At 42.3% G+C, this 14,468-nt stretch overlaps 1 protein-coding gene across 2 annotated transcripts; it reads left to right on the top strand.

The window, feature by feature from the left end:
* Nucleotides 1-1,105: 1,105 nt before the first annotated feature.
* Nucleotides 1,106-11,160, top strand: LOC135548200 (E3 ubiquitin-protein ligase KCMF1-like). 2 transcript variants are annotated; one of them, XM_064977550.1, is made up of 8 exons: nucleotides 1,308-1,489; nucleotides 3,560-3,685; nucleotides 3,895-4,062; nucleotides 4,585-4,724; nucleotides 5,028-5,129; nucleotides 5,282-5,459; nucleotides 5,819-6,101; nucleotides 9,497-11,160. In XM_064977550.1, the coding sequence occupies exons 3-8, from the start codon at nucleotides 4,032-4,034 to the stop codon at nucleotides 9,783-9,785; spliced, it is 1,023 nt and encodes a 340-aa protein (XP_064833622.1). In that variant the 5' UTR covers nucleotides 1,308-1,489; nucleotides 3,560-3,685; nucleotides 3,895-4,031; the 3' UTR covers nucleotides 9,786-11,160. The 2 variants fall into 2 exon arrangements, with proteins under 2 accessions (XP_064833620.1, XP_064833622.1); XM_064977548.1 differs by lacking the exons at nucleotides 1,308-1,489; nucleotides 3,560-3,685 and adding an exon at nucleotides 1,106-1,292.
* The last annotated feature ends 3,308 nt before the right edge of the window (nucleotides 11,161-14,468 follow it).

The following is a 14,468-nucleotide window of genomic DNA, read 5'->3' as shown; positions in this document are numbered from 1 at the left end:
TCAGAACAAATTCTTATTTACAATAATGGCCTACCCCGGCCAAACCCGGACGACGCTGGGCCAATTGTGCACCGCCCTATAGGACTCCCAATCATGGCATCAAGGTCGAATTGCTGCAAAGAACCACTACTAAAGGACACCAATAAGAAGAAGAGACTTGCTTTGGCCAAGAAACACGACCAATGGACATTAGACCGGTGGAAATCTGTCCTTTGGTCTGATGAGTCCAAATTTGAGATTTTTGGTTCCAACCGGCGTGTCTTTGTGAGACGCAGAGTAGGAGTAAGGATGATCTACGCACACGTGGTTCCCACCGTGAAGCATGGAGGAGGAGATGTCAGATGTGATGGTGTGGGGGTGCTTTGCTGGTGACATTGTCTGTAATTTATTTACAATTCAAGGCACACTTCACCAGTATGGCTACCATAACATTCTGCAGCGATATACCATCCCATCTGGTTTGCGCCTAGTGGGACTATCATTTGTTTTTCAACAGGATAATGACCCAAAACACACCTCCAGGCTGTGTAAGGGCTGTTTGACCAAGAAGGAGAGTGATGGAGTGCTGCATCAGATGACCTGGCCTCCACAATCACCTGACCTCAACCCAATTGAGATGGTTTGGGATGAGTTGGACAGCAGATTGAGGGAAAAGCAGCCAACAAGTGCTCAGTATATGTGGGAACTCCTTCAAGACTGTTGGAAAAGCACTCCAGGCGAAGCTGGTTGAGAGAATGCCAAGAATGTGCAAAGCTGTCATCAAGGCAAAGGGTGGCTACTTCGATGTCTTCACTATTATTCTACAATGTAGAAAATAGTTTTAAAAAATAAAGAAAAACCCTTGAATGAGTAGGTGTGTCCAAACTTTTTACTGGTACTGTATGTATATATATATATTTTTTTTTTTACATCAAACTAGTCAGGGATTGCATTGGGAAAATAGCTTTCTTGTCTCACCTTTTGAATACAGTGGCTGAATCATAAAATGGATTCTATTTCTATAGGCTGATTTTTTTTTTACCCTCTTCAGTTGAACAACCACATTATTGTGAAGGGCACCCCCTAGTGTTTCTTCAGCAGACTGCGAATTCTCTGTCTCAGTACTTCTTCGTGACAGCCAGGGAGGGGGAAGCACAGAACTGTAAGCTCAGGATCCATCTTAAAGAGAAAATACGAAATAGAAATCGCGTCCCAGGTTTATCTCTTAAAAGCTGTATATTTTCTGCGTGATCCGTGCTAGGGAGGCCGAGGAGGGGGCTGTGTCATCGTCTGTAGGATGTCCCGACATGAGGGTAAGTGAAAAATAGACGTCCATAGCTAACATTAGCTTCCTGGGGTTGGTCAGTGGGTTGCCATGTTTTGTATTGCAATGCATTGGACAGGGCTCATGATGGCGGCCACCATGAATTTTCTCAACCTCCTGATTGCTGAGTAGAACCAGGCTGATAACGACAGTCTCCGTATTTATGAACAGTCATGTTTCAAAGAAGTAATACTTTTAGTGAGCGGTCGTTTCTTATTCTAGCGAGTTAGCTAATGCTAGGTAGCTAAAGTGATGGTCCGACAGCCAGATGCTATAGCTAGGACGTTGGCTAGCTAGCTTTCTTCAATGACAACGTCGTTAGCATAGTAGTTAAGTTTCCAGACAGGCCTTTTTTTAGGAAGGGTGAATGCGTGGTGTGTGTTGGTATGGCCACATTGTTTTCGTAGGAAGTTGAGTTAAGAAGTTATTTAGCTGGACTAAGTACTGAAATACTCCATGCCACCCAAGAAGGGTTTGGTCACTGAATGCACTGTCATCAAGGTAGTTTGAGGCCTCAGTCACAGTGGCCCAAACTTAACCAGGCAGCTAGCTAGCTGCTACCTAGTTTACTAACTAGTTCGCCCGTCTTCTACCTTCACCTAATTAACGTTATCTAGCTACCGGTGTTATGGTTAAATTCTTTAGCTAATTAGCTAACTCATTGGATCCGTAGAGTATGTTAGCTAACTGCAAACAGAGTGAATCGACTAACTAGTATAAGTTAGCTAGCTAGTTAGTTGTTAGAGCACGGTTTTGGAGAACACCCGGCATCAACCTACTTGATAGCTACTAAGACATCTGTCTGGCTTGCTACACTTGTTGGACTACGTCATATTAGGTCTGGATGAATAGCCAGGTCTGGGTTTTTTTCTCCTATAACGTTAGCTAACTAAGGATCTGTGCACTTATGAAGGAAGGCCTGTCAGTGTATGGTGAAAGTGTTCTCAGGCACTGTCCCTCCATAGCTATGTCAAAATGACATACAGTTCCAAATAGGATGTTTGCCTAAGCAGCACACCTTTATCCAGAGTCCAGACAAGCATTGCATAGACACCCATAGGTGTGACAGACACCAGGCATCTGAAAACCATTTGAGTAGTGTAGCAAGGGGTGTAAACTAAATGATTTGGTGTCATTTTTTTCTTCCGTTAGTGCTTTATTGGCATCAAGAATGGGAAGTCAAGGGCTGTTGTCATCACAGAGCAAGGGCAAATTCTCAATTTGGAGAACCCAGACAATTTAATGATAGAACAGTACAGAAGTTCTCAGAAATGTCTGACTGTGGGTGCGTTTGTAGATTAATTCTGGCTATCTTTTATTTTATTTAACCTTTATTTAACTAGGCAAGTCAGTTAAGAACAAATTCTTATTTACATTGACGGCCTAACCAGGACGATGCTGGGCGAATTGTGCGCCGCTCTATGGGAGTCCCAATCACGGCCGGTTGTGATACTACAGACCCTGGTTCGATTCCAGGTTGTAACGCCTCTAGCACTGAGATGCAGTGCCTTAGACCGCTGCGCCACTCGAGAGCCCTACTCCGATTTCAGAGCGCTCTCGTCTGGAGGAACCCTTGCTCTAGATGACATGAAAACAGCCTAACTAGGCCGAGTAAAATTGTCAATGAGGTGTTCTCTCATTTGTGTCGAAGTAGCTGGCAAGCTAGCCAACTTTAGCAAGTTAGCTTGGGTGCTTGACTGCCATTGTTAGGTCGGAACACTCGGATGAACCCTATTCCTCAGCCAGAGCGTCCAGTTTGCGCTCCAAGATCGAACCGCTCTGAATTTACAAACTGGACAATATGACAACTCTGAATTTAAGAATGCCCAGAGCACGCTCTGAGTTTACTCTGGCACTCCAGAGTGAATTTACGAACTTACCCTAAATGTGAGCAATGAACAGCAAGCAGCATAGCCTAACCTTTTTCAGTTTCAGAATTTTGATTCTTGCTTTGTCAGTTACCTAAGGAGGGATGTGTCAAATGCCTTGGCTTTATGACAGCGGTGAAATGGTCTCATTTCAGCAGCACTAACAAAGTTGAGGTGCTGGTTATAGCAGTTTACATAGTGCCTGTTGGAAAGAGGAATCTACAGTATGTGTATCAGTACAGTATCACTGCAATCACCACGTGATATGATCGAGAAAAACCACGAAGGGACAGCTAGATGACAGTTTTGTGTTTATTTTAATTTTCACTCTGTCTATACACTCTGTTTCTTTTCTCCTGATCATCTCGTCTGTCCATCTGCTGTTTAGGCCTGCTTAATTTACTGCACTGTGATATAAAGGCCTGTTTTGCATTTGCAACAACAAATGCAAATGATTACGTACAAATGCATGAGAACTGGACAAGATGGGACCCTATTATTCTGTTCTAGCCAGGTACACACCAACACACACTGACATTCATTAATGACCTGCAATTGATGTTCGGTGGATTTGAAAAATTCCTCTCCATTCACATTTGTGGGTTAGTGCCAATGTCATCCAGCCTCTCTTTCTGACTGTCTGCACACAGTGTCCTACGGCACCACCTTAATGGGCTATTAGCCTGTAGATTTTGACATTGAATCCTCCCCTTTGTTTTGCAGGTGTGAGCTGTGACGCGTGTTTAAAAGGGAACTTCAGAGGGCGCCGGTACAAGTGTTTAATTTGCTACGACTACGACCTGTGCGCATCGTGCTACGAGAGCGGAGCTACCACAACGAGACACACGTCGGAGCACGCCATGCAGTGTATATTAACCAGGGTAGACTTTGGTAAGGACATCTGCAGTGTAGATTAACCAGGGTAGACTTTGGTAAGGACATCTGCAGTGTAGATTAACCAGGGTAGACTTTGGTAAGGACATCTGCAGTGTAGATTAACCAGGGTAGACTTTGGTAAGGACATCTGCAGTGTAGATTAAACATGTTACATTATGAGAAGGGACAAGAGTTTTTCTTCCTGCCCACGTGACCCAGCAGGGCTATCTTGTAGTTCTTCCTGGTCAGGTGGCCCAGCAGGGCTGTCTTGTTGTTCTTCCTGGTCAGGCCATGTGGTCCGGAAATCTCTTCGCACTTAATGTTATTATTAATTAGATTTTTGTTTATCCTTTTGCTTTCAGTGTATTTGCATGGTGAATTTTAAATGTATTTTTGTCTTTGTTTTCTACCTTATGCGCTTTGAGCATGTGAAATGTGCTCAACAAATTCAATATGATTATTATTCGATACGAGGTTTGTTGTATTATTGCGATTATTATTAATGTTACTCTAAAGATGGATGGTTTTGCTTTGCAGACCTGTATTACGGCGGTGAGGCGTTCTCAGTAGAGCAGCCCCAGAGCTTTTCCTGTCCTTACTGTGGTAAGATGGGCTACACAGAGACATCCCTACAGGAGCATGTCACCTCAGACCATGCAGAGACTTCCACAGAGGTGGTAAGTGGGGGATATCATGTTTCATCTCGCATCACTAAGACAGGACAGACTGGTCCCTCAGTCTAGCTCTGTTGCTATTCTGCCTGAAAAAATGTGGCCTCCATTTCTTTCAATAGAATGTTTTGGTGTTTACCACCTCTAAAAATCTAGGGGAAACATTGCATCCAATGACATCTCATACATCCAAATTTGATTCCAGGGCTCATGGAAGCATTAACGCAATTCTCAAATAATTATTTGACAACAGATGCTTGTGAATGGTCAGTTGAATATATCCAGAGGGTGCTTACTGCTTCATTTCAGATCTGTCCAATATGTGCTGCGTTGCCGGGCGGGGACCCCAATCATGTGACTGACGACTTTGCTGCTCATCTCACACTTGAACACAGAGCACCTAGAGACTTAATATCCTTTTACGCAGCTCGTGTGTGTGTGTGGTCTGCTTGTGTGTGCCTACCTACCTTTGTGGATGCGACAACTATACACGTCTGTGGATGTGACTGTTCCAGTTACTTGCGAGCCCCTTGGTCTGTACTCCTTAACCCACTGTGTTTTACGATGAGTCCAGTGGCGTCCGGCACGTGCGTCGGATGTTCCACCACGGTCGCGGGCTGGGCGGTCCTAGGGCACGCAGGACCAACATGCACTTTACTAGCAGCTCCACTGGGGGGCTCTCTTCCTCACAGAGTTCCTCTTACTCCCCCAGTACCAGGGAAGCCATGGACCCTATAGCAGGTGAGCAGTACACCTGGTCTGACCAGTCTGTCTGTCAGTATAACTGCAAACAGGGTCTTCCTCATAGAAATGGATAGAGATTCTATAGTTTCTCCCCTCTTGTGGCTCCTATGTACTTGGTTACTCATGGAGTCATTTGACATAAAATAAGTAAAATTCTCTCTCCATGAGACTGAATGGCTCCTGTCTCCAATGAAGTATAACCAGTACAACCACTGTGTAATGTCTCTTGTCCAAAGCACTGTGACACCCCTACAGTAGTGTGGTGTCTCCCAACAGCGTGTCTATACTGGAGAATGTTCATTTGACTGTCACCAAAATGATCTCAAAATAAATTTCTTCATCTCCCCTCCCCACAGAGCTGTTGTCTCAGCTGTCGGGCGTGCGGCGCTCTGCGGGTGGCCAGCTCAACTCGTCGGGCCCGTCTGCGTCTCAGCTGCAGCAGCTACAAATGCAGCTGCAGCTGGAGCGCCAGCAGGCCCAGGCGGCCCGCCAACAGCTGGAGACGGCCAGGAACGCCACACGACGCTCTAACCCCGGCGGCAACATCAGTGCCACCATCCCACCTCCCAGCGCCAACTCGGTCGGCGTGGCCGAGAGCAATCCCATGGCCTCCCACAGCTCCCAGTTCCTGCTCACACGGTGAGTTGTCTACTCGTGGACAGAGCATTCTACTTAGTGTTTTTAAAAATGGATCAATGTTCTGCAGGCTTGACATCTGAGGCCCTTCTGGACTTCTACCACATTGTTACAGCTACCAGGACCCAAGTTGTTCCTATCAACTCCCTGTGGCATGGTCTCCCTTATCCTCCTGTTTGTCCCCCTACGCAGTGTCGTCTCCTCCCTACGTGGTGTCGTAGGGGGTCATCTCCCACCCCCCCGCGGTGTCGTGGGTCGACACCTACTCGGTGTCGTGTCTTTGCTATGCCAGATTAAGTGATATGACATGATATTTTATAAAATCATTTCTCTGTAATTAATATTACCTGATTAAACTAATCATGTAAATGTAATTAACTAGGAAATCTGGGCACCATGGAATAATATTTATAGAGCTGTTGTCTCCCGAATAAACTCTTAAAGACCTGGGAATCTTTTATATCAATAGCAGTCACATCTGAACGTCGTAAAATTCTTGGTTATCGTCACAAACCGTGGCTAACAAGTTGAATCAGCAATAGAACATTTGGTTTAATTATTTATTTACTAAATACCTAAATAATCACACAGAATTACATATACACAGGATGGATCATACATTGATTACTAAGTATGTCATACAAGAAAATGTCCCTAGCAGACGGAGCCGATATGACGGCTGGTTACACAAAGAAAGGGGGTTGAGTTTGAATGAAAGCGCGAGAAGACTGAGAAACCAACGGATTGGGTCTCTATAGGACCTCACGAAGCTATGCTATCGTAAATGAAGATTCTAATGCATTCTAAATTGCCGCCCATTTGGAAAAGAAAAAGAAAATAAATATTTACTCTGAGCTGCGCTTCGATAGATTAGTCGTAGATGGAAGGCTGGGTTGCCCAGCAGAGATATCCCTTGTCCTTGGAAGAATATGTATTGTGGTAGAACGGATACGTTGTAGTACCATCGTCGTGTGGTAGAATGGATCTGTTGTAGTACCCTGTCTTTCTGAAGAGGGTTATCCGTCCTTTCCTAGCCCACGTTTACAGCTGCTGCTGCTAACTCAACGTCTAGGATGTATCACTTCTTTAGTAAATAAGAGTTCAAAGTTCAAGTCAAGTTGCCATACTATAAGCTCATGCTATATTCTGGCTGGTATAGTCGAAATTCATCCTTCCAGCGTCACCTCCACGTTGAAATTCGCTCTTCTAAACGTATGGACATCAGTCCTCACGTCATCGGGAACACAATGATAATTTTGTTAGGTTGTAGTCGTTCAACTATTTGCAACCAGAGCTCATGCTGAGGTTGGCTTAGTTCTATAGTTGATATTAGCCCTTTTAAATGTATGGACAGCAGTCCTAACGTCATCGGGAACACCAGGTTGATTCTCGTCAATGGGCTTTTGTAGTGGTGGAGAAAAGGGCGTGTTTCCAAGTTCACAACCAATATCTGTTCAATTGGGCAGGGACCACTGAGAGAGAATTGTTTTCATAAGTAAACTCTGCTCAAATTTAGAAGCTAAAATTACATTTAATATTTTCACAAAGAGTTTCATATTTAAACATTTAAATTGCACAACAATTCCATGTGAATCCGATAAACTGTATCTTGGAAAGTCTACACATTCTAGTTATGTCGTCCTATCATCAGTAATAATGTTTCAGACAACAACTGATCTGACATCATATAATTTAAGTACCAACAGATACTTTCAACTGGTTGGATTACAGAAATATTTCCGTTCCGATGTTACCATACTCTCTCTATGTTAACAAAGGGCTTTTCAAATCTGATGTTAAACCATACAGCGGTGTCGTCTCCCAAGCTATGTTAACAACCTCAACTAGAGGTCCACTTTCCAAGAGGACCAAAAGGTCAAAAATAATGACAATTTACATCAATGAACACTTATTTTAACTTAATATAATACATAAATAAAATCTATTTTGTCTCAAATAAATAATAAAACATGAATTTGGTTTAAATAATGCAAAAACACAGTGTTGAACATATGTGAAAAAAAATGTTTAAGTTTCTGGAACATGGGAAGCTTCAATATTCCCAATTAAGAAGTTTTAAGTTGTAGTTATTATGACGCGTCAACTATTTCTCTCTATACCATTTTTATTTAATATACCTTTGACTATTGGATGTTCTAATGGGCACTTTGCCAGCCTAATCTCAGGAGTTGATAAGCTTGAGTTGATAGGCATCACGCTGTGAAGCAAACATTGCTAAGAGCTGCTGGCAAACGCAGTCAAGTTTGAATGAATGCTTACGATCCTGCTGCTGCCTACCACCTCTCAGTCAGACTGCTCTATCAAATCATAGACTTAATTATAATAAACACAGAAATACGAGCCATTGGTCATTAATATGGTCAAATCTGGAAAGAATAATTTAGAAAACAATACGTTTATTCTTTCAGTGAAATACGGAACCGTTCCATATTTTATCGAACGGGTGGCAACCCTAAGTCTAAGTTATTACTGTTACATTGCACAACCTTTAATGTTATGCCATAATTATGTACAATTCTGGCAAATTAGTTCGAAACGAGCCAGGCTGCCCAAACTGTTGCATATACCCTGACTGTGTGCAATGAACGCAAGAGAAGTGACACAATTTCCCTAGTTAATATTGCCTGCTAACATGAATTTATTTGAACTAAATATGCAGGTTTAAAAAAATATATACTTGTGTGTATTGATTTTAAGGAAGGTGTTGATGCTTATGGTTAGGTACATTTGTGCAACGATTGTGATTTTCTTTTTTTGCGAATGTGCTTTCGTTAAATCATCCCCCGTTTGGCAAAATAGGTTGTGATTCCATAATAAATTAACAGGCACCGCATTTATTATATGCAACGCAGGACAAGCTAGTTAACCTGGTAATATCATCAACCATGTGTAGTTAACTAGTGATTATGTGAAGATTGATTGTTTTTTATAAGATACGTTTAATGCTAGCTAGCAACTTATCTTGGCTCCTTGCTGCATTCGCGTAACAGGTGGTCAGCCTGCCACGCAGTCTCCTCGTGGAATGCAATGTAATCTGCCATAATCGGCGTCCAAAAATGAAAACTTGAAATCGGCCCTAATTAATCAGCCTCCACTCCCAACCCCCTTACATGGTGTCTCCCAACCCCCTTTACATGGTGTCTCCCAACCCCCTTTACATGGTGTCTCCCAACCCCCTTTACATGGTGTCTCCCAACCCCCTTTACATGGTGTCTCCCAACCCCCTTTACATGGTGTCTCCCACCTCAATCTGTTCTTAACATCCACAGGCCTACCCAGGTCTTTTCTCCCACTACCTTGAACCGTCTCTCCCATTTCCTTTATGTAGTCCCTCTGGTCTGTGTTAACCAGGTATCCTCCTCTCTGTCCTCTTACAGTTTGAATGAGCCCAAGATGTCGGAGGCGGAGCGGCAGGCGCTGGAGGGTGAACGCGCCGACCGCAGCCTGTTTGTCCAGGAGCTGCTGTTGAGCACGCTGATGCGCGAGGAGAGCTCCTCTTCGGACGAGGACGAGCGGCGAGACTTTGCCAGCTTTGGGGCCATGGGCTGCGTGGATATCATGCCTTTAGACGTGGCCCTGGAGAACCTCAACCTCAGGGAGAGCGGTACTGGCGGTTACAACAGCAGCTCTAGGAGCTCTAAGGAACCTCCACCACCTCCTCTTTGATGATATCCCAGCACCACGCAGACTTTGTCCTCTGTGCTGCCACTGCCAGTGACGGGCGGGCAGCAGGATCTTTTGGGGTTTGTTTTTTGGTGATTGTAATTTCAGGTCTGTCACCTTTGTTACATTTGTGTACAACCATAAAAAAGGAGAGCGGGAGCGATTGGGGAAAGTGCAAGTGGATGAGTGCGCAGCGCTAAGCGAGCGAGAGATTGAGAGAATATATATATATCTCAAATGTTGATAATCAGTTCTACACAACTAATTTTTTCCTTTAGCAGGTAAGCATTAGGTAGATGTGGCAGATCTCTCTTCCTGTTCTCATGCAAAATGATCTCCTTATAAATACCCCACATTCAAAACCTGAAGAGGAACCAGACACCCTATGGTGAAGCTGCTGTGTGTATTTATGACTTAACAAATAAAAAGTGCTTGGATGGTTAACCATAAACTACTGCATGAGGTTCTTTGCATCGTGCATGACTTTTAATGACCTCATCATTAAAAAGGGAGAGAGAAAATATCCCGACGCTTTCTCTCGCCAACCATTTTAAACGGTTACTTGAAACATGATTTGAGTTTTTCCGAAAAATGTGATATTGCAAAAAAAACTGACATGCTGAATAATTTAGGAACTTTTTATAACTTTTTTGTTTGAAATAGAAAAACAACCTATTGGAATCTGCAGTAGCTTTAAAAAGAAAACAATGCAATGTGTTTATCTCTCAGCTCCAGTTGGTCCTTCCCTCCTTTGTGACATCGTCTGACTATAACATCAACTTGCTGCACTAACAGCAAAACTCAAGAGAAACTCGAGACATCTGCATTCACTTAGCAGATAAAATAATACAATACTAGGAGCAGAAAAACAAGATCTTGTCTCTGACATTTTTCCTAGCTGTTGATTGTTCTAGTGAGAAGCTGTGTGTAACCACCAGATGTTGTTTCTAATTTATGCACCTGTACAGAAGAACTAGTCTCCCATTCTCATCGATCGCACTCTACTCTTCTCCATCTCTCTGCTTCTGTAGGCCCAGATTCCCTAAGTTAATTTGTATTACTTTCTTTGAGGAAGGGGAGCGCGAGACTTTCCACATTGCAGGCATTGTTTTTTGTTCGACTGAAGAATGATTATTTTTTCTCAGCTAAGGATAGCACCTTCTATTTATGATTTTAGTTTCTCTGATTCTTTTAAGCCTTGTAATGAATCATACCACCTCCATGCCTATACTCTTATCCTCTGTAAAATACAATGAGATGTATATTGAATTTGTGCGTTAACTTTCATAATGGTTCTAGGATATGGGCAGACCTTTTTTTTTATTTTTAATGTAAATTTAGAATACAATAAACTGCGCACAGCTTTTGATGAAACCAAGCCCCTCCCTCTTGATCTTTGTGGTGTCTTATTTGGCTACTGTATAGGGCTCTTCACACTACTGAGCTGAACTGAGCTGGCCTGGTTACTCATCCACCATAGTTGCTAGAAAGGACAATGTGAGAAGAAAATATCCAACCCTTATCCAGTACAGTTTTGGTTTGGATCTGCTAGTGTGAAAATGTTATATATAGCACAATGTGCTAGGCTATAAAGGGATAGTGTGAGATTCTGGGAATAAAGCCATTTTCTAGTTCCCCCGTGTCAGGCGAACTTGTGGGTACCATTTTTGTCTTTGCGTGCAGTATGAAGAAAGTTAAGAGGTAGTTTTGTGAGCCAGTGCTAACTAGAGTAGAGTAACACAATGACTGGATGTCTACAGGTACATTAGCATACTCAACAGTACCTACAATTGTATTTACAATTTCACCTGACTCTGGGTAAGTAGAAAAATTGCTTAATTTCCAGAATCTCGCAGTATCCCTTTGAAGGAGTTATTTTATTTAACTGGTTGTGTACCAAACAAGGTTACAAAAGCAAGGCTCAACAAAATACTATTGTGCAGCACCAACTTCCCTGGTTGTAAAGACCAATGGACCCTATGTAGTTTGACCTCTCACTACCTATGCACATCAATGCCTGCACCTTTTTACTATTAGTATGACTGAGCAGTGTGCAATACACTGCACTCACTATGGAAACAAGTAGGCCCTAGTGTCTATAAACACAGCCTCACCCTTGTCCTACAAACAATGCTGTGCCTGTAGACAGCCGTTTCCCTGGACCTGCAAACTACACTGAGTTTTTTTTCAAACACAGTAGCTAGCTACATAATAACCATGCTCAACTCTACCTGCATGGCATAGAGTGCATTTTGGAAAGTATTCAGACGACCTGACTTTTCCACATTTTGTTACGTTAGTCTTATTCTAAAATTGATTAAATAAAAACTGTCATCAATCTACACAAAATTCCCCCTATAAAGACAAAGCAAAAACGTTTTTTTTTTTGTGCAAATTTATTAAACAGAAATACCTTATTTACATAAGTATTCAGACCCTTTGCTATGAGAATCGAAATTGAGCTCAGGTGCATCCAGTTTCCATTGATCACCCTTGAGACGTTTCTACAACCTGATTGGAGTCCACCTGTTGTAAATTCAATTGATTTGACATGATTTGGAAAGGCACACACCAGTCTATATAAAGGTGCCACAGTTGACAGTGCATGTCAGAGTAATAACCAAGCCAGGAGGTCGAAGGAATTGACTGTAGAATGCCAAGGCAGGATTGTGCACAGTTCTGGGGAAGGGTACAAAAACATGTCAGCAGCATTGAAGGTCCCCAAGAACACAGTGGTCTCCATCCTTAAATGGAAGAAGTGTGGACCCACCAATAAGCTTTTTCTGTGGGTTTGTGTTGGTGGTGTAACCGTATTAGAGCTGTCAAATCAGTGAGCTCTTGTGGTCATTGTCACAAACCACAGAAGTTCATAACAAGAAATTGTAAGCTATATGGAAATGACACAATGTAATTCATTTTAAAGAAGTAATAGGTTAAAATCAGTATACAAACTTGTAACACAGCTGCATGGGAGTTTTACTCATGCATCCAATACAGGAGCCGCTTGTTGATTTGACAGCTCTATCACAGTTCACCCTCCTACACGCTTTAATTATTATTTTTTTTGTCAGTTTACACAGGTTACCGCTGATCGAATCCTGGCCTAAATGACGGCAACAAAGGTTATGCTCATTAGGGCACTCTGTAGCAAAATGTTTTGCGACGTAAAAAAATTGTATTTTATTTTTTATATTGGGTAAGTTCAGATAGAGAACCACTCCATTTTGTGCCTAATGAAATCGACCAAGCACTAAGAGAAGAATTTGCGGTCCCCAAATCTTAACCGAGAACAAAGCGGCGCGTTTTGCTCTTAATTGTAATCAGAGGGCTGATATAAATACTATGCTGCCAGTCTCTCTTGGCTAAGAGTTGAGGAGAGACTGACTGCATCACTTATTTTAATAAGAAACGTGTTGAAAATCCCAAATTGTTTACATAGTCAATTTACACACAGTTCGGACACACTTATGCCACCAGGGCTCTTTTCATAGTCCCCAAATCCAGAACAAATTCAAGAAAGCGTACAGTATTATATAGAGTCCTTATTGCATGGAGCTTCCTTCCATCTCATATTGCTCAAATAAACAGCAAACCTGCTTTCAAAACCAGATAAAGCAACCCGGCACAACGATGCTCCTCTATTTGACCTAGATAGTTTGTGTGTATATGTAGGCTACATGTGCCTTTTAAAAATGTATGTAGTTCTATTCTTGTCTAATGATATTCTGTATTATGTCATTCTGTATTATGTTTCATGTTTTGTGTGGACCCCAGGAATCCCAGTTGGGGAGGAAATGTAAGAACTGTCCTAGGGACCACTTCACCCTGCACAGCGAACACTGCTAGTTTTGATTTGACTGTGTATCAGGACCTTCGCTACGGACCAGCTGCCGTTGTCACTTAACTGTGTTTGTTAGATCCCAACTTTGACCTTGGAATTCCTTTCATAAAACTATGAGGGCTGGCTCTTTTAAAATAGCCACCAGACGCAATGGTGGGGGCACATATCAAGTATCAATCAACACTGCTTAGATACTCTGCCTGTCTATCAGACAGATTAGAGAGTTGGGTCATATTCAGTAGGCACAGAATATAAGAAAGTACCTCCCTGGAAAGAACAGCTATCTAAACAAGTAACTCCTTTTCTGTTGCAAAAACATTTTGCTATGGTGTGCCCTGATGGTGGAGCAGGAGCAGTAAATCAATGTGATTTATGAGATGCATGGATCTGGTGAGGCTACTGGGGTACAAGATTGGGAGCGTGCTATGGAATTCTGCTGCAGGTCGGTAGCCTACTTGCAATATATCATGTGAATTGATTTGATGAGATATTATTGGCATATCCGGTTTACAATTTCACATAACTTGCTAACAATTGAACAGCTGCACAAAGACACCCATATCTCAGATAATTCAATCAGCTTGGTGTTCTATAAATTATTTAGATGTACACAACCTCACGGAACATAACGCATGAGATTGGTATTGTAAATTATAACTGACATTCTGAAAGGAGACAACTTATTGTAAGACATACCACCTTTATTAAATGCACAGTGTTACAAGGAACAATTCCATTAACTGCAGAGAAGTTACTCTCATGATGCACAAAGATTTGATTGATAGAATTGAATGTTACGTAAGCAGTGACAATCTGCTGGGAGAAAAAAAAAATACACACACACA

Source organism: Oncorhynchus masou, chromosome 11 (genome assembly GCF_036934945.1).
Source record: "Oncorhynchus masou masou isolate Uvic2021 chromosome 11, UVic_Omas_1.1, whole genome shotgun sequence".
Taxonomy (NCBI): Eukaryota; Metazoa; Chordata; class Actinopteri; order Salmoniformes; family Salmonidae; genus Oncorhynchus; species Oncorhynchus masou.
The sequence above is the reverse complement of the archived record's forward strand: the minus strand, read 5'-3'. Positions and strand labels throughout refer to the sequence as shown.

Excerpts from the sequence above, each read along its gene's own strand:
- LOC135548200 (XM_064977548.1), top strand. Across the intron at positions 4,063-4,584 it reads ATTAACCAGGGTAGACTTTG|ACCTGTATTACGGCGGTGAG; the intron begins GTAAGGACATCT and ends TTTGCTTTGCAG. Across the intron at positions 4,725-5,027 it reads CAGAGACTTCCACAGAGGTG|ATCTGTCCAATATGTGCTGC; the intron begins GTAAGTGGGGGA and ends GCTTCATTTCAG.